This window comes from Doryrhamphus excisus, chromosome 12, assembly GCF_030265055.1.
Source record: "Doryrhamphus excisus isolate RoL2022-K1 chromosome 12, RoL_Dexc_1.0, whole genome shotgun sequence".
NCBI lineage: Eukaryota > Metazoa > Chordata > Actinopteri > Syngnathiformes > Syngnathidae > Doryrhamphus > Doryrhamphus excisus.
In genome coordinates this window covers 16358444-16383601 of record NC_080477.1, presented here as the reverse complement: position 1 = coordinate 16383601, position 25158 = coordinate 16358444, and the positions used below count along the sequence as shown (strand labels likewise).

The following is a 25158-nucleotide window of genomic DNA, read 5'->3' as shown; positions in this document are numbered from 1 at the left end:
TTTTGTGTATAGAAATATAAAAATTAAGATATTTGAGAACAGTGGAATGTTTTATCAGATATTTTGGTGTGGAAAATCGGAACCAAAGTACTGAAAAAGTGTAAAGTATTTAATAAATGCGTTTTGGTTTTTGTTTTTTTGAAAACCTGATGCCCGGCTTCACCCAGAACCTAGCTCCGGTGGCCCCCAGGTAAATTGAGTTTGAGACCCCAGTTATAGAGTCTTAACACCTGCACCTTCACACATTGTGGATGTATCATCCCGTCACTAATGGAGCCCCTTCGTGCAGTGAGTGTGTTTTGGAGGGGATGGGAGTCATTGCCCATCATGGAGAACAGCTTGGCTTTCATCCTCTTCTTCCCCACCCCCTCCACCAGTTCCAGAGGACATCTTAGGACAGAGCAGACCATCTTGATAGGTTTGTGCAACCTTTGTCAACTGCTGTGATGCTACCCCCCCCCCCCCCCCCCCAACAGGCCATGCCATAGAACATAGCAAAGGCCACAGCAGAGTAATAGAAGGTCTTCACGTGTGCCCCCTGCATGCCAAAGATGAAGCTAAAAAGAGGGAAGTGTGCTCATATATGTACAGGTGCCAGATAAAAGACACGCAGTAGCGTTTTGCACCAACTGAAGACACCCAATGGACAGCTCACTAACTCCCAGGTAAAGTGCATTACAGTAATCCATCCGAAAGGTGACAAAAGCGGGGATTACGCTGTCAAAGTACTTGTGCAAAATAATTGGCTTCATTTGGGCCAGCTGCCTCAATTGGAAGAAGCTTGATTTTACAGCAGCCCTAATCTGGCTGTCCAACTTCAAATCTGACTCCATTTGAACTCCCAGATTTGTGATGATTGGCTTTATATACGGGGCTAAAGGCAGTGGTGCCACTACAAACCATCACTTCGGTCTATTTTAGTTAAACATTAAAAAGGATCTGAATCACTCCACTGCTATAGCTCTGATTCTACTTGTGTTTCACATAACATTACGGCCTTATTCATATAATAATGCATCTTTATTCTAATATTAGCTGTGACTACTTCTCATTAATCTTGCAATTGTTGAACTTGTTTTTCTCCTAACATTGCAACATTACTTCGGTAATCTTGCAACATTATTCTGATAAAATTGTGACTTTTTATTTGTAATGTTGCAACTTTATTTTTGCAATATTTTACCTTTTTTCTTTGAATGATGCTAATTTATCGTTGTAATATTACAATTTTTTTCTGATGTATTGTGACTATAACTTCATTCGTGCAAGTCTACTGCTTTATTAGGTTTTTTGGTAGTAGTTTAGTAGTATTTAGTAATAATGAGTTGTAATATTGCGAGAAGAAAAACATAATTTACAGTATGAATAAATGTACTTATATGAGATAAGAGGTTATTTTTCCCAAAAGAAAAAGTAATAATTTTGTGCGTTGGAATATTGTAATAAAAAGTCATGATACTATGAGTAAAAACTAAAAAATATTATTATTATTATTACAATTATGTTGTAATTTTATGAAAGTGCCAGAACGTTGCAAGAAAGCGCGTTGGGTGTATCACATTGTTATTAGCCAATGGCGCTCTCTGGCGGGGGCTGATTTACTGAAATGCTCTCACATCCCTTGGGGTGGCGCTGTTGAGCCAAACATCCTCCGCCCTCTCAGACACTCACGAAGAGGAACTCAATCCCGGAAGCAGTGACAATAATGCTAGATGGGATGTGTCGCTACCTCTTTTGTGGTCTCAGAGTTGGAGCTTACCTTTTGTAAAACACTCAAAATGAATTTAGAAGACGTCCCTAAGCGGCTATATGGGGAATATTGAGGTAGGTTGATTGCCTGTCATCAGAAAATCTCTCGTACATTTTCCTCGGAGGCGTACAATAGTGTTATGCTGGCTACCGAGCCTGTTAGCAAGCAGCCGGGTAGCATTATGCACATGCGAATATACGGTCTTTTGGTGGATTGATTTGGTGTGGTGTTGTTGACGACCTGAACACTTGAACACATCTTGACATGTAAATAATCCCAGCATGGCGGGAGAGTCAACACCTGCTTCTTCTTCTTTTAGATGGTCAGTTACACTGATGACAAATGAGAAGGTCGATGAATGGACGCTCTCCAATCTCAGTTTTGCTTTGCTATTTAATGTGTGGTGGAGGTGTTTTAATTTGCGCTGTTGTCGTCGAAAAATCAACATAAATATGCAAGTTGGAAGTATAACCATTTTTTAACAAAATTACACTTCATTCACTAAGCATACTGCTAAAAAAAAATAAGTTGGGAGATTAAATGTTGTAGTGAATGTTATATATCCCAAATATGTCGCAGATATTGAAATTCAACAATTCGTCAAATTTATTGTCAAACTGTGAAAATCATTTTTTATTTTAAGACAAAGTATCTGTATGCACACACAAACTTTAAGCTTCTATGTGTTGCCGTATCAATTTAATCTGCCAGGGCCTTCAGAATCAGGAGTGCTGGCCCCTGTCACATACAGACTATTGCCAATGGGGCTGTTTTACGTTGTTCCTTTTTTAAGCAAATCATACGTCTGATTGGTTGATTCGAGCATAACTCTTCAATAAGCTCATTTACGCTCACAATGGCTGACAGAGGAGGAAAGTTGACATCTCTGGTGAATGTTTTATTTAAATGTTATGGGGTTTTGCTGTTTTATTAGATAAATATTGATTGTGAGCTGTGCCATATGGAGGGCAGATGTTTGGCATTGTCTTTAACTCTGTCACCAAAGTGATTTATTGATGCTTGTTAGATTTGGCTGACCAGCAACTTTACAAGAAAATGAGTTATTAATGCTCCAACTTCATAGCAGAAGTGAAAGTCATATTTATCGATGTCTTGCTTTGTTAATTATGGTACTATGGCATCAGACACAGCGTGTAGACAATTCAGAGAGAATAGAGAGTGTAGACAATTTAACAACAACGTTGCTGTATTTAGCAAGTAGGGTTGCACATTCAAAGTAAAACACAGGATGTGATTCTTGCATTGTCCATTTATTGGGTAATTAATACAAGTAATCAATAAAGGCGACGTATCCGCTATGCAGGCGAGCAAGATGTACCGCTGTGCAATGCCGCTCTGAACGGTGTAAAAACCTCTACTATGGAATCCGACCCCTGATCAGCTAGACAAGAATACAGAATTTGGACATGCTCCTCCATCGCCTAGCAACACATCGCTTTTTTGAATGAAACAGACATGGGTGTCCAAAGTGTGGATTGTGGTAGAACTTGCACATATTAACTAAGTTTGTTTTCTAAATGGCTGATTGGCGTTATGGGTAACAACATCAGCACTTGGCACAGTGATATGTGTTATGAATTAATGGCAATATATAAAATTATCATATTTATTAACAATACTGGCCCTTTTCTTGCTCGTCAAGTCGCCACTGAAGGCCCAGGTACCAAATACACTGCCCACCACTGACGTCATTGTTGTGTTTTAGTGCAGCACTGCAACAATTAATCAAAGGCTAATTGATTACCCAATTAAAACAACACGGCCACATTTCTTAAGAAAAGAATGAGTGATAATGAGGTCTGCATGTAACGTCTGTGATATTGTGATGGTGATGTCTACTGTAAAATAATGAAAAGAATTCAATTTATGTATGAAATCAAACCTTTTTTTCATTTCAGATGCTTTTTCCGCCTTCATGTCTATCTACATATCTATCTACTACCAAATGCTGGTGCTGAAGTTCCACATCACAGAATGTTCTTGTGAAGAGGGAACATATTAGGTAGGTACAGTATCTATTTCATTTCTATCACTTAGTTGTCAGCTTTTTTTCACCTTTTTAAAAGCTGGAAGAGCAGCATTCCTACCTTGACAAAGGGGAGGAGCCCCATAATCACAAAAAAACAAATGAGCGTTTCCTGAAGCTTGTATTTATTTTTTCAGTTTTTTCTACTTACTCTAGACTACATGTGTCAATAGAGGGCTGAAGTGGCAGGTTTTCTTTCCAACCAGCTTCTCCAGCGTGGGATTGAATTGACGAGCTCCTTCACTCAAACCGAAGAGGGCTAATCACCTGCTTTGTAAAAAAAACCTGTAGTGTCTCGGCCCTCCGTGGCATGAGTTTGACACCCATACACCGGGCCTACTTAGTTAGCGGGCCGCTGGCCACATGCGGCCCAATGACATTTAACATGTCATTGAACACAATAACAGATTAGCCTTTGTTCTTATTGGACCTTTCAATTTGAGGTTCCAAAAAGACAAAGAAAACAGGATTGAGTGTCGACGCCCCTGACTGTTCATTGGTCCATTAACTAAGTCTTGCGTTGTGCCTTCTGACTGGGAACAGTGAACAGTTGGAGGAGCTGCTGCTGCTGCTGTTACTCTAATGGACCACCTCCTTTTATTGAGCACAGGAAGAATCAATACAGCATGAAGTGACCGGGGAGTGTATTCGGTCTGTATTCCGTATTCTTGTCTATCTTTAATGGGGTGCCCTGAATTTTTTTTTTTTTTTTTTTAAACCACACGGATATTGCAGCCTTGAATACTGGCCGATACTGATATTGATCAAGACCCCCAAGAGTTGAATAAAAAATGTTGCCTTTACAAAAGTATGATTAGTAGTATTAGTTTTAAAATGGAGTTTGGAGTTTAAAGCGGTAGAGTTGTTGTGCATCTTACCGAGACACTGTTTTAGTTTCTGTTAGAGTGTTACATAGCATAATTGCAGCAGGTATAAAATGTTATTGCCACCTCTCAAAGCACTAAGTCGTTTAGTTCATCCCTAAATACACTGGCTAATGGCATTGATACATGAAATGTAGACAGAATCCAAAATTGAGCAAGTCATGTTTTGTAATGATGAAATAAATCGTAAAATCCCACTTCTTACGTTTGTTGTGCATTTGACTGTGCACCAGACTCCCAGACACTGAACAGCAAATACAATAACATTTCCAAAGCACATAATAAGTGTCTGAAATGGTATCATGTTGTATCGATATATGCTCCTCTGCTGCGGGATCAGTTTCCAAGAGACACATTGATTGATCCTGAAGCTGCCAACATAGTCTGTATGCACTTAGACCAGAATGTTCTCTTGTAACCTTGACATTATTGGAGGAGAAGGAAAAAGAAACCTTCCAGTGCCTTTTGGGGCTTTGAAGAATTGAGATGTGAGGTTGTGACGGATTGTTGTGCAACTCTTGTAGTTTGGGTGGGGGCAATGCTTGGTTATTTATCCACATTTTAGCAAAGACATCTGTCTTAGCCCACACTTGAGTGATGGATTGCGTATTGTTTGTCATCCATCATCGCACCTGAGAACGACAATGTGTGGAGACTTTCTTGCCAAGGCCTGTACACACACTCACACGCGTCTGTGTCACACTCTGTTTTGATTTCAAATTCATCACAGTCATAAGTTTGGCTCCCTCTCACTCACCTTCCCTCCCAGTGGTACCTCACAGGCAGACAAGCAAACAGGACACGACAAGAGCATTAATGGGTTTGTTTTGAAAACCATAGGGACGTTCCAAGACTGCTGTTGAAAGTATGTGATCAGAGAAAATGAGGCTTGCTTGTATTTTCTTTGACAAGGTAAAGACAGGTTTGACCATTTTGATTCTCTTGATGGATAAGGTTGAACTTGTATGCTGTGTATTTTAACATTGATCACCATTAGCATAAATTTAGCACCAGAACGTCATCTGTGTTGTGGCTAACTTGACTCACTTGACTTTTGCAATGGGTCTCTACTCAGGTCTTGCATAATGTTCTTTGTAGTCCCAATCAACCAATCATACTTGCTTTGTTTGGGCCTTGTCATACATACACAATGTACCAGGAAGTGTTTTTTTGTACAGTAATTGATGAAACACAATCATGACTTTTCCCCTTTGATCTCACCCCAGTCCTGTATTGGTGTTCCATTGAGATACTTCCTTGCGCGACAGAGGAATTTGGTTCTTATTGTGCTGTCATCCGTTGAGGTATTTCTATGTTCCTTTTCATGTCATTATCTCATCCGCTATAGGGTAGGATGCACTCTTCAAACCACCGACTGCGTGAAATGGAGCAGCACCATCCCCTGCTGTCGGCAGGTGGCGACGTCGAGTCGGGTAGTCTGGCAGCAGGAGTGATGGTTGGTGGCGGCCACGCAGACCATTCCGCCGGGAACCGTACTGTGTGGTTTATCCAGGACAGCTGTGGTATGGTGTGCGCTGGCATGACCTGGTTCCTGGTGCTCTACGCCCAGTTTGTTGTGAACTTTGTCATGCTGATGCCCGCCAAGAGCTTCTGGTATTCTCTGCTGAACGGAGCCACCTTCAACTCCCTAGCTGTGCTGGCCCTGGCTTCACATCTCCGCACCATGTTGTCAGATCCGGTAAGCGTGTCATGCGGGTCACAGTGTACCAGAAGCCAGTTCATGATTTTATTGATAAAAATTGCAATAATTGATTACATTTTGAATCTTCAGGGGGCGGTTCCCAAAGGAAATGCAACCAAGGAATACATGGAGAGGTTGCAGCTGAAACCTGGTGAGGTTATCTACAAGTGCCCAAAGTGCTGCAGCATCAAGCCTGAGAGAGCACACCACTGCAGGTCGGTGCGGTGAACAAACTGAACTGGATAGTGACACTAAACTGGAATATCACACATACATATTTTCTCTGTCTGGCATGCAGTATTTGTAAACGGTGCATCCGGAAGATGGATCACCACTGTCCCTGGGTCAATAACTGCGTGGGAGAAAAGAACCAGAGATTTTTTGTCCTTTTCACTGTAAGTACACTGTTATTTTACTATTATTTTTAGTTAGTTACTTTATTATCTTAAAGCTTAAAATGATGTTTTCCACAAATTAATCCACTACTATGATCAGTGATATTCATATGAAGGTTTGTCTCTCCTCAGATGTACATAGCATTAATATCTGCTCATGCACTGGGCCTGAGTGGCATGCACTTCTTCACGTGTATTAAAGTACAGTGGAACGGTAAGTTCCCACCCCCTCACTGTCATTCAATTAGAAAAAACATTCAGCCCAGATGATATAGGAAAGATAACGCTGCCATATCTATGATATTATATTATACGGTATATAATGGTCATAATACCGAAGTCTATTTTAGGACCAGATCTGGTCTTTGTCTGTTGTAGAACACAATAATAATCGTTTTAAGGCTTACATTATTTGTCAGTGACTTTGCAGCCAATCTATTTTTTAAAGCCTTGAGGACTCCTTATTAGCAGCATAAAAACCTTGAATTTCTGTCTCATTTTTTTGGTGGGGCCAGAGTGCAGTGACTTCTCTCCCGGTGTATCCGTGCTACTGCTGATCTTCCTCTGTCTCGAAGCCATCCTATTCCTCACTTTCACGGCTGTCATGTTTGGTACGCAGATACACTCCATCTGCAATGACGAGACGGTCAGTATCCAACGTACTTCTCATGAACCTGTGTGTGTCTCTGTAATGCTAAAGCCTCGTGTCTGTACTGACTCAGTTCAGAGTTACCTAATACCCGGATCAATATGATATATTATTTATTTAAAGGGAAGCAGGAGTCTCTGAATGTTCTGAACTCCATGTCGCTCAACTTCCGAGAGCTATGGGTCATGCTGTTCTTTTTTAACCAACTTTTCAAGAAGTGTTTGATTTACAACCTGAGTGAACGTCTTACAGGAGATCGAACGTCTGAAAAACGAGAAGCCCACCTGGGAGCGTCGCACCCGATGGGATGGAATGAAAGCCGTATTTGGCGGCCCGCCCTCCCTGCTGTGGTGTAACCCATTCACGGGGCTGCGTCTGCACCGCCTCACGTTCTTAAACCAATCTCGCCGTCCTGGGTCTGAGTTTTCCATCTGAGAGCCACCTCTAATGAGACTCTTGAGGAAGGTGATGGGATGGACATCGGCTCACATGGTACTGGCCTTCCTGTGTGGGTTACAGGGTGCTCCGGTGGGGCTGCACAACTTCAGCAACCTCCACTCAATGTCCATCCTTTCTCACAGGGTTTCAAACATAAGGCGTTTTTTGGTTTGTATGGTGGTGACGCATGCAGTGTATAACTCAAGCGAATCATTTACCTCCCCTTCTCCTGTCGCAATTGGCTTCTCTCATTTTTTTTTTTAATCATTACTTTTTTGCCATGCTGATGAGATTCAAAGTAAATATTTGACATGGAGGATGAGAGGGGCCAAGCAGCATTATTTCAGATGACCCAGACAAAGGACGCACACTACTTCTGCAACACTTGAGTCTAGCACAGCAGACAGAGGACATGTGCTGCTTTGATTTGCATGTGTAACACTGCAATCAGTCGGCCGCGCCAGGCTGATGAGACTGTGAACAACAAGCTTCTTTCTTCTGTGCAGCGCTGAGTGGCTTTTGCAATGTTTTCATCTCCTGCATTATCAATATTACCCTATTCCTGGCTTCACTCTTTTTCAGCCAGTACAAAACATGTTCTTTTTTATGAATAGCTGTTGCAGCAAGCAATCTACCTATGACTCCATCCATCCATTTTCTATGCCGCTTTTTCTCATTAGGCTGGAGCCTATCCCAGCTGACTTTGGGCGGGCCAATCGCAGGGCACAATCATTCGCACACACATTCATACTTATACAATTTGGAGTCGGCAACCTGCGGGAGGAAACCGGAGTACCCACACACGCACGGGCAGAACATGCGAACTAACCGAGAATCGAACCCAGGTCTTCCCGATCTCTTGACTGTGTGGCCAACTTGCTAACCACTCCCCACCGTACGGCCTACCCATGACTCATTGTAGATAAATGAATCTCTTGAGTATCCTTGCCTGCTTTGGTGGCTCAGTCTTGGAGGTTACTTTTGTAGACCATTTGGGCTTGACAAGCTGCCTGCAGTAAGTTTTTAGACCCTGCAGTGGCTTTGCATGCTGCTTGGCTATCATGACACAAGCACAACATCCTTTTGTGCTTGAACTTTATGCTCATTCTAAGCTGGTGAATTACAGATTTTGCATTGGACTTTGGTGGTGGCTTTTTCTACCACTTAAGCCTGTAACAAGCAGACCTTCACAATGTTTTGAGAACACATAATGCCTTTTATCAACATCCAGTCAATCCATCCATTAGCCATCATTTCCACATGGTGTCATGTTGTGATTAGCTAATAGGGCTTTTTTTTTTTACACTGGATGAATGTGGCATTAATAGATATATAGACCCGGAGTTCAGATTTAATGATCAAGCATTGTCACTTTTCCCTCTATGCGTTGGATGGTGTACTGGTTTTTGTTCTCATCTGTGGTTGTCAGGGAAGGGACTATTTCTTCCTCAGTGTTTACACGATGAAAGGTTGGTATACAGGTATACTAATGTGATGAATGTAAAACAAGTTGACACTGTTTCTAAACAGTTTCCAGGAGAGTTTTATTAATGCAGTCCTTGTGGTTTTTTTCCTCTTCTTACTCTGTCGGGCAGGCAAAAATTTGCAGCCCCTCTTGTTGCTGATTAATGAAATCTTAACATCCTCATTCAGGAAATTCATTCAAACAAGACCAGTGTATTGATGAAGAGTGTGGCAAGACGGGTGATGTGAATAGGAACAGAAGTGGAGTTTACTGCTAGGATGTGCTTTATTCCATATCTTCTATCTATAGAGAGACGATTCATTAAAGGTCAAGAAGAGAGTTCATAATCAACAAATGGCTGTAAAGAATAGGACATTGCTGTAAACTAATAAAATCATGATTCCTGGGTTTCAGGAAACGGGGTTAACAGCTATGAGGCATGTTTTGTATATCTGATTGTATTTTAAATCCCTGCATTACATCATGATATCAACGGGTTGTGTGGTGATGCTGTCAACCGCACCGAGAAGAGTTTTCTCTTTCTGAGAGACTGTCCCGTGTGATCAAGTCTTGCAGCTTTTATTACAGAGTATAAAGGTTATTATGATCATTGTATAAATGGAACCGTTTGTTTTGTTTCATGTTTTTTAAATACTATACGTGTCATGTTGTCATTTTAAATAATAAACCTAATTAAATTAAAACTACCTCCAATGAGCTGTGAGTTTCTTTTCCAGGTTTTATGTGATATTTATCAGGAAAATGTCGCTGTAGTTTCACAGATGAAGGACTAAATGGATAATGTTTTGCTGGCTTCCTCCCACAGTTCAAACACATTCTGGTTCACTGGAGACTGAAATTGTCGTGGGTGTAAATTAAATCCAAGTGTTTACTTTTATTCTCATTGAACACGTTCATTATTATACTTACGTTATTATGAAGGAAGCAGTGAGCTTGGCTCTCCAGGTCAGTGGGGGCGCTCCACAGTTAGCCACATTCCCACTGTCGATGCAACCCTGACTTTTGTCTTTAAGGCATCCCGTAGTACTGACAGTGTTTGCAACTTTACCTGAATCCCGACAATTGTATGGAACTTGAATACACCAATGTATTTAAGAATATATGTTGACGAATAATCCTACTCTTTGTTGTAATATTGCGGTTTAAACCACTTTAGTATGACCTAAGAAATCGTCGTCTGGGGATACAAAGGCAAAAAAGCTTTTCCCGCTCCGGCTATGAAACGACACATAACAATATGGCGGATGAGAACGTCGGCGTCAACCACAGTACAGACACCGAATCCATCGTTAACCGTTGGACTTTCGACTATTACTTTTCTTTGGCGTTTGAGCTATTTAAAACAGACCAATACGAGGGCTTTTGTGAAATTAGAGATGTTCTTGAAAGTAAGTAACCGACGTCCTCAATGAGTATGTCAGCCAAACCACAATTTGATGAGCTCGCCAGCCTGGGGTCTGACTTGTTTGTTGTAAACTGTGACACACATTTAGCATGCCGTTGCTTATTTACTTATTATTATTTATTTACTTGTCCGCTGTTTTAAGAGAAAACGTATACAAAACGTACACGTCAAGTGTGTCCTGGTGGGTGTGTTGCTAAAGTTGAGACTTGGTTTTGTGTCTAATTTAATGGCACGACTTCAAACAAAAAAGCATAGTGACTCATTTTTCAAATATGTTTATTTTTCGCAAATGCTGTTACAGTATTGTTACCACAATACTCTTCCCATCTGATTCCGGGTGGTGTTCATTTAGAACGCCTGTGTGTTAAGACTATTACTGTCGCTCAATCGGCTTCCTGTTACATTTTTCAGTTGAACATTCATGATTCTTTTTCTAACACTGTGCAGGTATTTTGCGCCGTCCTCTGTCATCCAACGATGTCATTCATGCAAAAATTCTCGTATTACAGTTACTCTCCCGGATTAATGAGGGCGAAAACCTTGGTGAGGTTGCCATCTGTTCTTTTAAATTGGAAGCACCGCCATGAATCTGTACTACAGCATTTTTGTGTCTGTCTTTTTCAGATCTGGTGTTTGAAACCGATAGCTCAATGACGCCACTGGAGTCAGCCCTGAGCCTGCTTGGAAATATGAGCGAGAGGAGTGATGTCCCACCAGAGGACTTGGAAAGCGTTTGCGCGTCAGTTAAGGAGATGGTAGGTGCCTTTCCTATAGGATGCACGGTTTGGAACATATGTTATGTGCACTTGACAAAAGCACAGATCATGCAGGCAGTGCAGTGGAGTGTTTAACTCCTGCCATGAACATCCGAGATACTGTAGGTTTTTTACTAGTTCTTCCTGCAGGTGATTTAATTGAGGAGCTCCATCCCTCAAGAAAGAAAACCTGCAGTGTCCCGGCCCTCCATGGCACAAGTTTGACACTTTGACAGAGGTTGGATGAAATGTGTTTTAATGCTGATTGGCAATGATACATAGCAGTCCATAAACTATGGAGAAGAAAGACTTTTCACAATATTTAACAGATTTTCCCAGCATCACAGGAGTTGACACTTCTAGCTAGTAGCTACCTGGTTGCCCTCACAAGGAGTTAAAATACTACATAAGTAGGGGGCACATATTCGCATAAAAGCAGTCTCAGAAAGGTGATTAACAAGTCATGTTGCAGCCATGGGCTATACATTCAATGATTAGCTAATTGCCATCATTAGTTGATAACATACCCGCACGTGTTACGTCGGTGTACTCACACCGGCGAGATATGTTACCCTGTAGGCAGCTGGGGAACTGGCGACATACAATCCCTTTTAACACCCCTTGAGGTTGAGAATGGTGCTTTATAAAGCTAAAAGTATGCAAAGATGATCAAAGTTATAATGGTTATTTTTTTCTCTCTGTCTGCAGATGGTGAAGGTTTTCATTAAGAACAGACAGTTTGGCAAAGCAAAGGAGGTGCTTAACAAACATTTTAGCAAATCAGCGGATGCAAAGGTCAGTTCTGAGTTCTCCCAACTGAAAACTTGAAAATTCACTTGAATTTAAATTTTGCCACTAGGTTTTTAAGTATATTCTGTACACGTACATGTACATATATTTACCCTGCACCTGTTTTAATAGAGAAGACAAAGCCACGTACTAGCATGTGTTCTTACAATTGGGAAGTTCTGAAAAACATTCGCATTGAACTTTGTTTTTGTCACATAGAAAACTTTATTCATGGATCTCATCAGTCGGAGAAGCAACAAGCATAAAGTCATTGAAGAAATGGACCTGAGAGAATTAAAGAATGAAGTGTTGACTTTTTCCCTGAATCTCTTCACATTCACTGTTCCTTTTTTTCACAAGGTAGGTGTAGTAAGCAGCAGTGATCCTTTTTGTCCTCTATGAGTCTATCAGTTAAAAGGAACCCTCGCTGTTCAGATACTTTTGCATTGTATGAGAGAAAACACAAAATAACTTCTGTCTAATAACTAAGCACTCACTTGTCGTCTTGATTTTTTGGCATTTGTTTTTGTCCTTACAAAATACCAGGCTGCAAAGCGGCTTATCGAAGAGCGTGAAAGGCAGGGTGATGACAGTATGGCGATAGATGAACCGGACGTTTCGCCTACTACAACTCAGCCAAATAAAAGCAACTTGCTCAGGTGATAATCACCTACGTTTTTTTTCTTTTTTTAAATCTACATTGTATTTATTTGCTTTTCCTGTTCCATCTAGTGACCATTCCCTTATCCAGAAGAGCAGATTGGCGTTGGCCTACCAGACTTTGGCTAAATGTGGACTTGCAATTGCTTTTTCTCAACTGGAGGATATAGTGGAAAACGAGATGTCTGAAACAAAGTGTCTGGCTTCTGACAAGGTGGATACAAGTAAAGACTCTGAGCACGACGAGCTGTTTCAGAGACATTCTGGCAGCCCCGTGGAGGCTGCCCTGGCGGGCCCACATACTCAGACTGATGCCCCTCCTCAGTCAAAGACAGGTTCACCACAAGTCACCACCACAAGGAAGAAACGGCAGCTTTACACTGTGTCAAAATTTGTGATTGAGCCGGACAGTCAACCAACCCTGTTGCTCACAGCTTCTGAGGAGCAAGAGGTTCCAGTCACAGTGGAAGAGCCAAGAGAGTCAGAGACTGGGCACAAAGCAGATGAGGACGTTGTCACCACAAAGCGACACAGACGAGCCACAAATACTTTTAAAAAGAGGTAAGGTGCACACATCGTGTTATGGTCTTGTTACCTACATGAAGTAAAGGGAGTTTGGTTGATTGTGTAGAACTGTTGGCCGTGTTGAGGTCTAGTTTGCTGTCTGAAGAAGTATGACTATACATTATGGCATAATAGAGAACATAGCACTAACTGACAGTGATCATCAGTGTATACTCAACAGTAACATTTTACCTTGCAGATTTTCTGCCAGTATGGCTGCAGAGTCTGCACAAAGTGAGGAACAATCTAATGCCGCAGCAAACAAGCAAGTACCTCAAGAAAATCATCACCACCAAACTTCACCTAACAAGTAAGTGTAAATTATTTTAGAGCAAACTTTTTTCTTTCTTTTCTCTCAACGTTCCATTTCTGATTTAATCTACTTTTTTTTTTTTAAATCTCCTGCATTGAAGACAACTTGGAAGTCTGATATATCTCACTTGGAGCTTACTTACTGGGTCTCTAACCTTATAGCATTTCAGAATGTTGACAAAAACTCCCAACACAAGCCAAAACCTAAGAAATAATAGACGAAATAATAAGAAATAATAGACAAGTAGAAATGTGTGCAAGTTACTAACTGTAGGTTTGTTCCTGTTGGTCATATTTTCAGAAATGTGTTCTCCTCCTTTAATGAGTCACACTCCTACTCCTAACCTATACCCCAAATGCATAAAATAAGAGTGGAAAAAAGACCACGGTCATCTTGCCTTGTTAAATTAATTTCTCACTTGCCTTAATTCTACTGTATTTCTGCAGAAGGTCCACGCCAAGTGACTCAGATGAATTGTCACTAAACAGTGAAGATGTGGTGCAGGACTCTCCAGTTAACTACAACACAACTACTCCCAAAAAACCTGCCCATCATCTTCAGAAACACGTGCAAAGAAATACAGGAACAAGAAATACGGATGAAGTCTTGATCACAGACACGCTAGACAGTTCACCCCCTGCCAGTGACAGCCCTCAGCAAAGTTCTACTCCTAACAACAGGGAGGCCAAGGACACCGGGTCTTCTTACTCAAAATGGTTGGTGGTGATGACCAAGTCGCCTTTAGCAAATAACATTTTATGTATGCTTATGCAGCTTCCCACACGGAGAGTGTCATTCGGAGGGAGTAACAGCAAACCTCTTTTCTCTGCAGGAACAACTTGTATAGCAAAGCCAAGGAGAGTAAGGTCGTGTGGACTTATGAAGATGACCTTAGCAACGGTATTTTTACTTGACCGTTTGACTTTACGTGTTTGTGAAAGTGTTTTGTCAATTTTGTGTTTTGTTTTTCTTTACTCCTAGAATCACCCGACAAAAGCTCATCTTTGGGACAAAAGAAGAGGGTAAGCAAAGCTTATTTAATCCTACCCCACATCCTATGTCCGTTTCACAGCTATTGCAGTACATTAAAAAAATAAAAACATTCCCTTATTGTTGTAGAAATGGACGGAAGAGGAAACACAGAAACTGAAGGAAGGAGTAAAGAAGTTTGGAGAAGGCAACTGGAGCAAGATAAAGTCTTATTACTCATTCAGTGACAGGACAAACGTTCACCTTAAGGACCGCTGGAGAACAATGAAGAAGTTAAACATGGTGTGAGTGCTTTTTAAAATATTTGGATTCCAGTGTACCACCTCCCAACAGCTCATTAACTTTGTGCTCATTTACTGTATGTATCACGCATTGAATTTGTTTTGCTTATTTTATTTGACCCTCTTTTCTTGGAGGAATCAGTGTTTGCTCTTGTCGGCGCGCACAATGAACTGCTCATTTTCAATGTTTTCTTTTTATTTTACGTTTTGAAACATTCAACTTTTTTTTTAACTTAATCTTTGCTTCTGCAGAGGCTAGATGTGTTTACAGTACAGTCCTGTCATGATATAAACAATATTATTGTCATTATATTGAGACCATTTTGTCATCAATGTAATGATTATATGTGGCATAATAATGCAAGTAAACCATATCAAAAGCACTGAACTATTTTGTTAAGTGTATTTAACATTGTAATTAGGATGTCTAAGAGCTATTGAAACATACCGTAAACTAACCAAGACAAGGCCTGCCAATGAAAATTGTATCTTTTAGCAAAAATAAAGGTAACAATATTTTTTATTCATTTTATTAATCTGTGTCACTTTTGTTGTCTGAATAGCTACAAAAAAAACACCCAGACATAATCATTGTGTGTCAATGTAGACATCCTAGCTAAACTTTTAGCAACACTGTGTGGAGTATACAGTTTGAGGTGTAACGTTAGTTGGACTTTGGTCAAAATACTTGTTTGAGATGCAGCAAAATGTGTTGTGGTGTTACACTTTGGGAATCACAGCAGCTGAAACTTAAGTTCTGTTTATTCGCCTTTGTCACAAACCTTTACATCAGTGTGCAAATGGGCATTGACATAATTTTTTTATCCACATTTAGTAAGAATTTCGGTTTCCCCTGTTTATTGAATGTTACAGTATATTTTCACATGACTATGGCTTCAAATCACTGTAGTAGGCACATCATGACCCTTGAAGTACCTGCACTGTTGCTGGGATTTGCATTTCCTTGTTACGGCTTACTACAGTCTGTGTGTGCACTTGCTAGCGCCCCACCTCCCCTCACTGGGCCAAAGACTGAATGACTGACAGGAGGGTTCACTCACTGTTCATTTCGCTATAGCGCCAATGCACCCAGGAGTTGAGACAGAGTGAACACTCTTGTCATCCAGCCTGTTTAGTAGAGTGGAAGAAAACATGCATGACATGAGTCAATACACAAAGGATGGCAAAATTGTTGAATTTGTTTGTATTTAGATTTATTGTGACAGAAATGCCTAATACAGTATTTATACTGTACCTCAAATGTTCAGGGTTAATTTTGTAAGCTTGTTTTAAAAATCAAATATATGAACACAATGGTTTATTACAAAGAATGTCAGGTATGGAAAACAAAAAAATCCTGCCTTTGAACAGGGCAATGTAGCAACCATCAAAACAGCAGCTGCACTGAGTGAAGCGAAGATCCAGTGATTTGAATTAATCTGGATTTAAGTTAAAGTGTCTTCATTCCGAATGAACTCTCCCACATCAGCCTGGTGGAACACAACAATCGACATGGGGTCCACTCGTCTACACTCCTGCGTAGTCTTGGCTGCCACCCCAAAACCCTGAAAATAAAACATCACAATAACTCCCAATTGATGTCCGCATACACATTACATAATGCACATGGCAACACGACTGCTCATGCCAACCTACCAGAGGCACATCCGCCATGGAGTAGACCACCACGCCCTGGTACTGCATTGTGTTCTCTGTGATCCTCCCCAAGCCGGATTTCAGGATGTGGTTCCCGTAGAGGAAAGACTGCTCTGCTCCGGGTTTCACCCACACCTTGAACTTCACAAAGATGTGAACAAATAAATAAGCATCGGGAAATAGTATTGTATATTATGGCTATTCAATTGGTGGTCTGGCCTGTGAATGACACCACATCAGTCTGCAAGTTCACTTCAAAACTTTGGAGCAACTAGTGTTTTTGTAGTAGGCCCTTGCAAATGGCAGGGGGCTCCTGTGGTACAGCGTTCCCGCTTTTGGGTCATGAGCCACTAATAGAGAATCACTAATAGACAGGTACAGTAATCCCTCCTTTAAGATTTTCATTAAAAACAATACAGCTGTCATATAGAGGATCTTTGAATAGGATTTTTACCTATCATATGCAACATCTTTGACAAGGATTAACATACAGATTATATTCTAATTCATGACTTATGACTGCAGAGGCTTACATTGATATGACTGTAAACACTCACTGCCCACATTACTCCTACACAAACTAATATATTTTCCAATGATAAACAGAATCAAGTAAACATAACAATAGCAGTGGATGCACAAAGTCACCTTTGCATAAGGTGCCAGAAAATCCAAAGCGGTGATGTGTAGCCGAAACTTCTTTGCTTTTGTAAACTTCCCAAAACAAGTTCCTACTGACACCAGTTTTGCCCGGGAAATATTTGTGGATAGTTTAAGGATCCTCTCGCTGCAGACACAAGACAGGGAATCATGTTAAAAAAAATCATGGACAAAATAAAACGTCAATGTGTTGGTAATAAAATACCTCATGTAATATACGCGATCATTATGAAGCCTGAAGCAGAATGTGCCGTCCGGTCTGTCCACAAGGAGCTTAATGTTTTCACCAATGCTGTTGTCAAGAGAAATACACGTTGAGAGATCACATGCATTTGCTAGCATAGCATGCTAACAACAAGTACAACATGCGTCAGTATGTCCTCCCAACTTGACTTACTATTTGGACAACTTCTCAAATAATGTTTTCGTCTCTTCCTCAGTTAGTGGTCGCATCTTTAGGCTTAATTTAAACCACAATATTGGATTAACTATATCCCCCCCCAAGAAAAAAACGCGTGAGCGTGGGGTCGAGAACACCAGAAGTGGTCACGCTTTAAAACGGAAGTTTGGTTAATTTCCCAAGATCGTACTTCCTGGTGTGTTTTTTTTTCTGTTTCCCTTTCAATCGCTTGTACGGTTTGGGCAAACAAGGCAACCTCTGGTAAGCTTCTTTTTTTTTTAATCATAACATATTTGAAACGAACAGCTTCCAATTCATATAAACTACCAACAACGTATGGGACTATAGTTTTAAATCATGTTTTGGCTGCTAGTTTTGGAAATGGACTAAGTTAGCATGTTAGCTATCTAGCCAGCTGTCAGTGGGGAAAGACTGCAAGCGAGGGAACGGCAGCTAACAAGCTAACCCTGTTAGCACCTGCTGGTGTTAACACAGGTTCACACAGAAATCGTGAAATACAATATAATAATAAAACATACTACACAATTGATTAATCACGTCTTTTTTTAATATATATGTTGGGAGTCTACGCGTTAAGGTTTTTTTTTAAGTGATCCGCAACCGTGATGCGGGGTTACATAACGCTAATTTGTTTGTAAATACGAATTACGATCTTGTGCGGTAATCCAAGATCACAGGCGCAGTAAATAATCCCCGCGTTAGAGCTGCAATAAATTGATTTATCGACTTGTCAATCGTTAGCAAATAAACCGGGCGGTCTGTTTTCAATGTCATTTAGTGTGGAGGTATTGGCCTGTGGACTTTCTGATGAGACCCACTGTCACTTTTCATTGATGGTGCCGTTATTGGAATTAAATACGACGCGAAACAACTTGATAACGTACTGAAAAACCCATCCTGTTGAGATTGTGCTGTGTTGTATGCACAGAAAGTTTATAGTCAACATTACAAATCAGTTTTGTATGAGGTTGATCCAGTATTCACCTCCTGTGTGGCTACAAAATGTCCCCTTTGCTGCCAACTAAGTGTTGAAATAATTCGGCTATTGTTTTAAGACATGACACATCCCTCGGGACGGCTTTAAATTCAATTTATTTGCCTCCAAACATAGCCTGCCCTTCACATTCCTCATTAGTCTTTTGTCCCAGCCACATTCCCATGGATAAAGAGGGAATGACTCAATGTCACATTAATGTGTAAAATAAAATATACATCTAATGAAGTATTGTCTCATTCTGATATTAATCCCCAAAGAAAATGTAGCTGATTGACTTCTTGTCTATAGTAGGTCACTGCACAGGCGCATCCGCTTTGGATACTGACCCAATTTCTATTTTATGGCCTCCTGCTATTGCAAGCACGTCTGTGCTCCTTCATATGACACATTTTTTTCTGTCATGGTTACTCGCCACAGGCGCTAAGGCAGAAAAACAGATCATTCCAAACACGTGAATGTGTTGTACAAGTCTTTGAACTTCTAGAGGTGTAGCTTTGACCTCATTATTTGCCTATGATCTACAATGGTACTTTATATTTTAACATTATAGGGGTGTTCTTTACATCGGTCCAACACTTCTTTCCCTTTGGAGAGGCCGCCGTCCCGTTTTCGCTGTGAGTCTGCGGCTTTGCTGACATCAGACAGGAAGACACACAGTCTAGTTACGGCTGAACAGAGACAGGAAACTGCTGCGGCTTCGTCACCGGCCTGAGGATGACTGAATTCTGGGTTTGTTTCAGCTGCTGCATCGCTGAGCAGCCACAGCCTGTGAGTATCACACCATTACCGCACAACACGGTCAGTTTTGTTCCTATCGTAAAATAATAAATGCGGGCATATGGAAGGTCCTCATCAGCCACACACACGAACTACTTCAACCGTGCATGTTGCCTCATACGATGTTTATTTAACAAAATGTCTCCATTAATGTTTTTTTGTGTGAAATCTAGCTACAAGTTCTTTCATATGTTTGCGCTTTGCATCTACCAAGTGATAAAAGTAGTCACAAGTGTCGACTTTTGTCTCAGTTTTAGCTGCAAAGCATGTACAATGACATGTACAATGACATGTACAACGACGTCTGTTCATATTTCACATAAGGATTGTTGATGATGGGCATTTTTTTTGTTTTTAAGGCTGTGATTGGTTGACTTGTGCACTTTTTTCCTGTCGTTCAGATGGCAGACAGCCCATCTCCTCTAACGCATTCTCCTCCAGTTTCGTATTTAATGACCGTTTTCATCCATTATTTCCAGTCCAGCTGCAATATTTTCCAAAACATACAAGTCCCACTCCAGGTGCTAAAAAATGTCCATCCATTGTTTAAAACAATCAGTCTACATAAAATGCATTCATTTTGGCCAATCAGAAGCCTGAAAGTCAACCACAGCTGACTATGGGTCTGCATTTTACGCATCTGTTCATCAATACAGTGAGATGTTAATGTATACATAATTTCTTCTAGGTTGGCAGGTCTGTCAATGCCATAGCAACACTAGATCGCCTACTTTATTGATGTCTAATAATGGAGAACCGACCAAGACACCTCTTGGTGTGTTATTGTCTACATAATGCCATAATACAGATGATTGCTATTTGTGTTGGCAGTATATTTTTCATAGTTTCTGATAATGTTTTTGTTGCATATTTATGATTGCCACAGTGACCAGAAAGTACATTAAAGTCATCAGAAAGTCTTTAAAGCTTCCCTCATTTTCAGAAACGGCGGCGACGAATCGACCGATCCATGATTGGCGAACCAACAAACTTTGTTCACACCACACACGTCGGCTCGGGCGACATGGGCCTGGGATTGGCCTCGGTGGGTTTTTGGATCTCTTTCCCCTCAGATAAAGCTACGCTATTATAGTTTTACTGACTGATCAGTGTCTACTGAATGCTTCCAGGTGGACCTGGTTCAGGCCCAGATGAAGTCCAAAGGTGGCTACGCACACGGCGGCTCTGAAGGGTCACAATTATAACAAGGTGAGAGATTAGATCTTCCTCTGTGGTACCTCGACAACCATTTCCAATCACAGGGTATAGTGGAAGCTCTGAAATATGGATTAACGAAAAAAGAAATAATAATTTTCAGGGTAAAAATGTCACCATCATAAAACCTTCCAAGTGTCCAGGTATTTTTGTAACATTTTAACATTCTTTATAAGCAAAGAAGTGTCAATCTATTGCACTCAAATCAGGAAAACAGCCCTGGCGTTAAAACGTAGTGATGAAATGAAGATTCACACATTTTTGGCATAAATTAAGCACATAGGAGGAAATCAAATTACTTACAACATACGTATATGCTAACTGAACCCTTCTGTAGGATTGACGGGAGTGTTCAGCATCCAAAGACTGGCGTATCAAACTCCAGCAGTAGCCTGCTATCATAGTGACATTCCATCTTCCCTTGATATCTTTTTTCCATCACCAAGACTGCCAAGAGAAGTGAAGCTCAGCAAGATAGTATTCCACTCCTGCTTCGAGTGAAATGAGCCAGTGAACCAATTCAAATTGAGCAGTTTCAGCAAGAATCTGTCTTACCGAGCTGCAAATCTATCCTACGGAAGGCAGATTAGAAATTGGTTTGTATGGGGAGTGAGCATAATATAATAAAAGAAGGTGGGTACAAAAAAAAACTGACATCAGTGGCCCAAAATTAGCAAATGATCTTGGTTTCAAACATTGTGTAGAAGAGTGTAAATGTATTTGTATCGCATAATTTTTCTCTCGGTGCCAACTGACAGAAGTCATTAAAATTTGTACATGTCAGCTCCCATTAAGTATACATGTGAAATAATACACTCCCCATTAGTCATGTTGACACTGCTAGTCTAATCACCTTGTTCTGTTATGATTCATTCATGATGAAATGACAACAAGCGCGTTATTTCCTATTTCTGCACACTGGCACAAAAGGAACTTGTCACCCAGCACAGCATCTGCTTTAATTTCAGCAAACATGACTATGACAACTATGACGGGGAAAGGCTTCTTTTATGCTCACGCGCCTCTCATTTGCCTTGTGACTGTGACTCAGCTAAATAATGTGATGGATTGTATATGTCAGTTAACAATTCTAACCACAGTGGTTTCATGAGTGACCGTCACCTTCTTCCAGCACTAATATAGATGAGATTCGCTGGACACTTCAATAGGTATACCTGGAAAAAGTCCAATGTAAGAGCTTTATTACAACTTGCGGTATTAATGCTCACTTTTGGTTGCCACTGTCGGAGGTATTAATTGTTTGGGATGAATATATGTTTGCGTTGTCCTGTGCTAACATACACATTGTTATTTAGCAGTTTGAACATAGTGTCCTCTCTCTAGTGTGTTTTTTCACAAAGTAAATTTATGATTGCTGTTTTGTGGCGTACTACTAGTATTTTAAAAATGGCCAAATTACTTCAAATATAAATACAAGGCAGAAGAAGCATTCTAATTGTAGTATTCTCCATTGGCCACCAGATGTCGGTTTTCATTCATTCATTCATTTTCTATGCTTATCATCACGAGGGTCGCAGGGGGGTGCTGGAGCCTATCCCAGCTGTCTTCAGGCGAAAGGCGGGGTACACGCCAGTCAATCACAGGGCACATATAGACAAACAACCATTCACACTCACATTCATACCTGTGGACAATTTGGATTCGCCAATGAACCTAGCATGTTTTCTGTGAACTCGTTTCTGATGCTCATGCTAACACGTGACTTCTCCCCCCTCACAGCCCTTCATTGTGGTGGAAACTACTGTTTATATGAGGAAGCAGTTGAGTCCTTCATGGACACAGGACCAAAAGATAAAACTACTGCTTTTTCCCATAATGTTGTATATAGAATTTTTATTTTTCATTCCTTTTTTTTTTTATGAAAGCACTGCTATCCATTTGCTGCCATGCTGTTGCACTGTAAAGAGTACCAGTTAATAGAGAGGAGGAAGAGGAGGCTTTAGTACGCTCATCATCTCAGTAAGTCAGATGTATGCTTGTGTGTATGCATGAGGATCGACTATTTTTGCTCTCGTAGCCGTCTCGACGTTGGATGCCTGTATTTATTATCGCATTTGCAAACGGACCTCATGGTGGCTGGGCCACGCTGCAGAGTATGAACCTTTCTGATTCCGTCTTTTATTCTCGGGAGGTTTAACAAAGGACAGGTGGAGGGGGGTGGGCAAGATGAGTTTATTTTTTGTTTTCATTCAGAGAAATCTCACGATCCTCTGAGTTGCCTTCAGGGTCTAATATTGCTGTTTTCTAATAATAAACTTGAATTGAGTAGAGTACACTGGACCATACGATCGATGTACGCTCACGCCTGCTTAGGAGTTACGCTTTTTTTTATATTCATTTAGATTAAGTCATGTAGAATTTTAATAAACTCTCCACTTCCTTATCTGTCCTTGTCATATTTTTTTTTGGCCAATGATGGAGCTTATTAGAGTCATATTTTCAAATGCTTGCTTTTATTTTGAAGGCAACATGCCAGCCAGGAACTAAAACACAGTAACATGGATGCCAGTGTTCTCCCCCTTTATGGACCTAGTGAATGTCCACCTTCACATGCTTGTTTTTGTTTATTTTCTTATCAGCAGGCTTACACCAAAATGTCTTTGGGGGGTGGGGCGGGGATTGGGTATGAGTTTAATATAGAATTCAAGCACATACAGGAGGAGGGTGGACCATTCGGTGCTCATCCTAATTAGGATTGTTTGGCCTTGACCAATGTATGCTCTCTACTGCGTGCCAGGATACCGTATCTCCCTCAAATAGTATATTTACTCCCATATGCCGTATCCGCCATGCGTGGAACCACACAGGCTAACCCCTTTACCGCTTTAAGAAGAAATTCAGCCAACTTTCGGCGACATTTATCGCCATTTCTACCTGTTTGGGTTGGGAGGGGATTGTTCAATATTTATTATGATTTGTCGAGTAAATACTTCCACACACAAGCCTATCCTCCATTCAAGCAAAGGCCACTATTTGGGTGAAATACGGTAATTTAGCATGCCAGGCCTCTAATTTGTTTTTATTTTTTAAGCAGTTGGATTCATTTCGTTCTTAATTTTGCCATTGGACCTCAAATCACATCCAGCTCCATGTTGATTGTTGTAACATTGCTTCAGGAATTGCTTCTAAGTTAGAAAAGAAAGGCCTTAAAGAGAGCAAAATATAGTATGAATGTTAACTATTACACTCAGTTGGGAGGGAAGCGGTGTGCACATTCTGTCCTCCATTGCTCAAAGCAGGATGTTTCAATGGTAATAGTCTTTGAATTCAATGCATGCGATGTGTGTTTCTCTCATGTGCATCCTGTGGTGTGTACAACAGAATGTAACTGTATCATAAAGCCAGCAAACATGTTGTCAATTATCGTGTTAAGTGTCTGTACCAGGCAAGATATATAAAAGAAAAAAAAAGAATATACAAGCCAGAGTCTTTGTATTTAAAGAAACCGGTTTGTTCTAAGAGCACCTCAGAAAAATCCTGGTGACAAGTATTTCCCATATTTTCCCATTTTTTAGTAATGTAGGTTATTTTCCTGTTCAATGTTTTTCTTGTATGGAAAGTGGTTCCTATTTTTGTCGCAATACAACATGTGAACAACAGGTTGTGCTAGAGGACTAGTTTAATGTGACTTTTAAGAGAATAAAAGTCACATTTATTGTTTCATGATGTAAACCAACAATTAAAAAAAGTAATGATCCATATTTTTTTATATATTTTCAGGTCAATGTGTGTTTTTAGTTAATGTATGCATTACAAAGTTAAGGCAGCAGGGTTTTTTCTCTCTCTAAACACTGCATGATATGTTGCTTATTAAGAAAGTCCCATCTTTTTTGTGCAATGGGGAAATAAATGTCATGTGTTGTTTTACCAACTGTGTCGTTTCTCTTTAAACATTTACTACTTTTCTGAAACGCAAAAAATGTAAATCTCAACATGTTTTAATGTATGTTTATGCAGGTACATGTTTATCATTAAGCATCTGTTATGCAACATAACATATAAAGTGTTAAGTCTTAATTACAGCATTGAGATTGTGAATATTGTAACTGTCCAGTTTAAGCCATGTATCTCAAATTTGTGGTATTTTAATTTCAATCTTTCTGGAATAAAACAGCCTCCAAGTAGTAGATGATGAATATTATTTAATAAAAAAAAATGCACCAATTTTCTTGAATGTTAATCTTCTGCTGAATAGTAATCTATTAAAAACATGGACAAAGAAGGTGTTCAGGTCTTGAAAACGTGAATAGTGAATAATAATAACGTGAATAATAATGTAGCTGTCCAGTGAAAACAAGCCTTT

The 25158-nt window shown here is 40.3% G+C and overlaps 4 protein-coding genes across 5 annotated transcripts; 3 read left to right on the top strand and 1 right to left on the bottom strand.

Annotated features, from left to right (window-relative positions):
• The first annotated feature begins 1647 nt into the window (after window positions 1-1647).
• Window positions 1648-10041, top strand: zdhhc7 (zinc finger DHHC-type palmitoyltransferase 7). 2 transcript variants are annotated; one of them, XM_058089693.1, is made up of 8 exons: window positions 1648-1824; window positions 3670-3773; window positions 6030-6380; window positions 6474-6598; window positions 6682-6778; window positions 6911-6992; window positions 7294-7424; window positions 7680-10040. In XM_058089693.1, the coding sequence occupies exons 3-8, from the start codon at window positions 6036-6038 to the stop codon at window positions 7860-7862; spliced, it is 963 nt and encodes a 320-aa protein (XP_057945676.1). In that variant the 5' UTR covers window positions 1648-1824; window positions 3670-3773; window positions 6030-6035; the 3' UTR covers window positions 7863-10040. The 2 variants fall into 2 exon arrangements, with proteins under 2 accessions (XP_057945676.1, XP_057945675.1); XM_058089692.1 differs by having other exon boundaries at window positions 6030-6598; window positions 7680-10041.
• A 353-nt stretch (window positions 10042-10394) lies between these two features.
• Window positions 10395-15635, top strand: terfa (telomeric repeat binding factor a). The gene is made up of 12 exons (XM_058089071.1): window positions 10395-10739; window positions 11204-11299; window positions 11381-11511; window positions 12220-12306; window positions 12520-12660; window positions 12847-12959; window positions 13033-13521; window positions 13724-13834; window positions 14284-14553; window positions 14670-14737; window positions 14819-14859; window positions 14957-15635. The coding sequence occupies exons 1-12, from the start codon at window positions 10589-10591 to the stop codon at window positions 15113-15115; spliced, it is 1857 nt and encodes a 618-aa protein (XP_057945054.1). The 5' UTR covers window positions 10395-10588; the 3' UTR covers window positions 15116-15635.
• Window positions 15636-16294: 659 nt separating this feature from the next.
• Window positions 16295-17995, bottom strand: nip7 (NIP7 nucleolar pre-rRNA processing protein). Its single transcript, XM_058089645.1, has 5 exons — window positions 17822-17995; window positions 17630-17716; window positions 17413-17551; window positions 16765-16905; window positions 16295-16673 (listed from the first exon to the last, which is right to left on the bottom strand). Exons 1-5 carry the CDS (start codon window positions 17875-17877, stop codon window positions 16554-16556), a joined length of 543 nt encoding a protein of 180 aa, XP_057945628.1. The 5' UTR covers window positions 17878-17995; the 3' UTR covers window positions 16295-16553.
• On the top strand, window positions 17936-24722 carry cdc42se2 (CDC42 small effector 2). Its single transcript, XM_058089646.1, has 5 exons — window positions 17936-18085; window positions 19393-19610; window positions 20563-20664; window positions 20750-20828; window positions 22575-24722. Exons 2-4 carry the CDS (start codon window positions 19557-19559, stop codon window positions 20822-20824), a joined length of 231 nt encoding a protein of 76 aa, XP_057945629.1. The 5' UTR covers window positions 17936-18085; window positions 19393-19556; the 3' UTR covers window positions 20825-20828; window positions 22575-24722.
• Window positions 24723-25158: the final 436 nt, after the last annotated feature.

Excerpts from the sequence above, each read along its gene's own strand:
- nip7 (XM_058089645.1), bottom strand. The coding sequence starts at position 17,877 with ATGCGACCACTAACTGAGGAAGAGACGAAAACATTATTTGAGAAGTTG. Across the intron at positions 17,717-17,821 it reads TTTGAGAAGTTGTCCAAATA|CATTGGTGAAAACATTAAGC; the intron begins GTAAGTCAAGTT and ends TCTTGACAACAG. Across the intron at positions 17,552-17,629 it reads GATCGCGTATATTACATGAG|CGAGAGGATCCTTAAACTAT; the intron begins GTATTTTATTAC and ends TTGTGTCTGCAG.
- cdc42se2 (XM_058089646.1), top strand. The coding sequence starts at position 19,557 with ATGACTGAATTCTGGGTTTGTTTCAGCTGCTGCATCGCTGAGCAGCCA. Across the intron at positions 19,611-20,562 it reads TCGCTGAGCAGCCACAGCCT|AAACGGCGGCGACGAATCGA; the intron begins GTGAGTATCACA and ends CCTCATTTTCAG. Across the intron at positions 20,665-20,749 it reads TGGGCCTGGGATTGGCCTCG|GTGGACCTGGTTCAGGCCCA; the intron begins GTGGGTTTTTGG and ends GAATGCTTCCAG.
- terfa (XM_058089071.1), top strand. The coding sequence starts at position 10,589 with ATGGCGGATGAGAACGTCGGCGTCAACCACAGTACAGACACCGAATCC. Across the intron at positions 12,307-12,519 it reads GCAAATCAGCGGATGCAAAG|AAAACTTTATTCATGGATCT; the intron begins GTCAGTTCTGAG and ends TTTGTCACATAG. Across the intron at positions 14,860-14,956 it reads CTTTGGGACAAAAGAAGAGG|AAATGGACGGAAGAGGAAAC; the intron begins GTAAGCAAAGCT and ends TTATTGTTGTAG.
- zdhhc7 (XM_058089692.1), top strand. The coding sequence starts at position 6,036 with ATGCACTCTTCAAACCACCGACTGCGTGAAATGGAGCAGCACCATCCC. Across the intron at positions 6,599-6,681 it reads GAGAGAGCACACCACTGCAG|TATTTGTAAACGGTGCATCC; the intron begins GTCGGTGCGGTG and ends TCTGGCATGCAG. Across the intron at positions 6,993-7,293 it reads TATTAAAGTACAGTGGAACG|AGTGCAGTGACTTCTCTCCC; the intron begins GTAAGTTCCCAC and ends TGGTGGGGCCAG.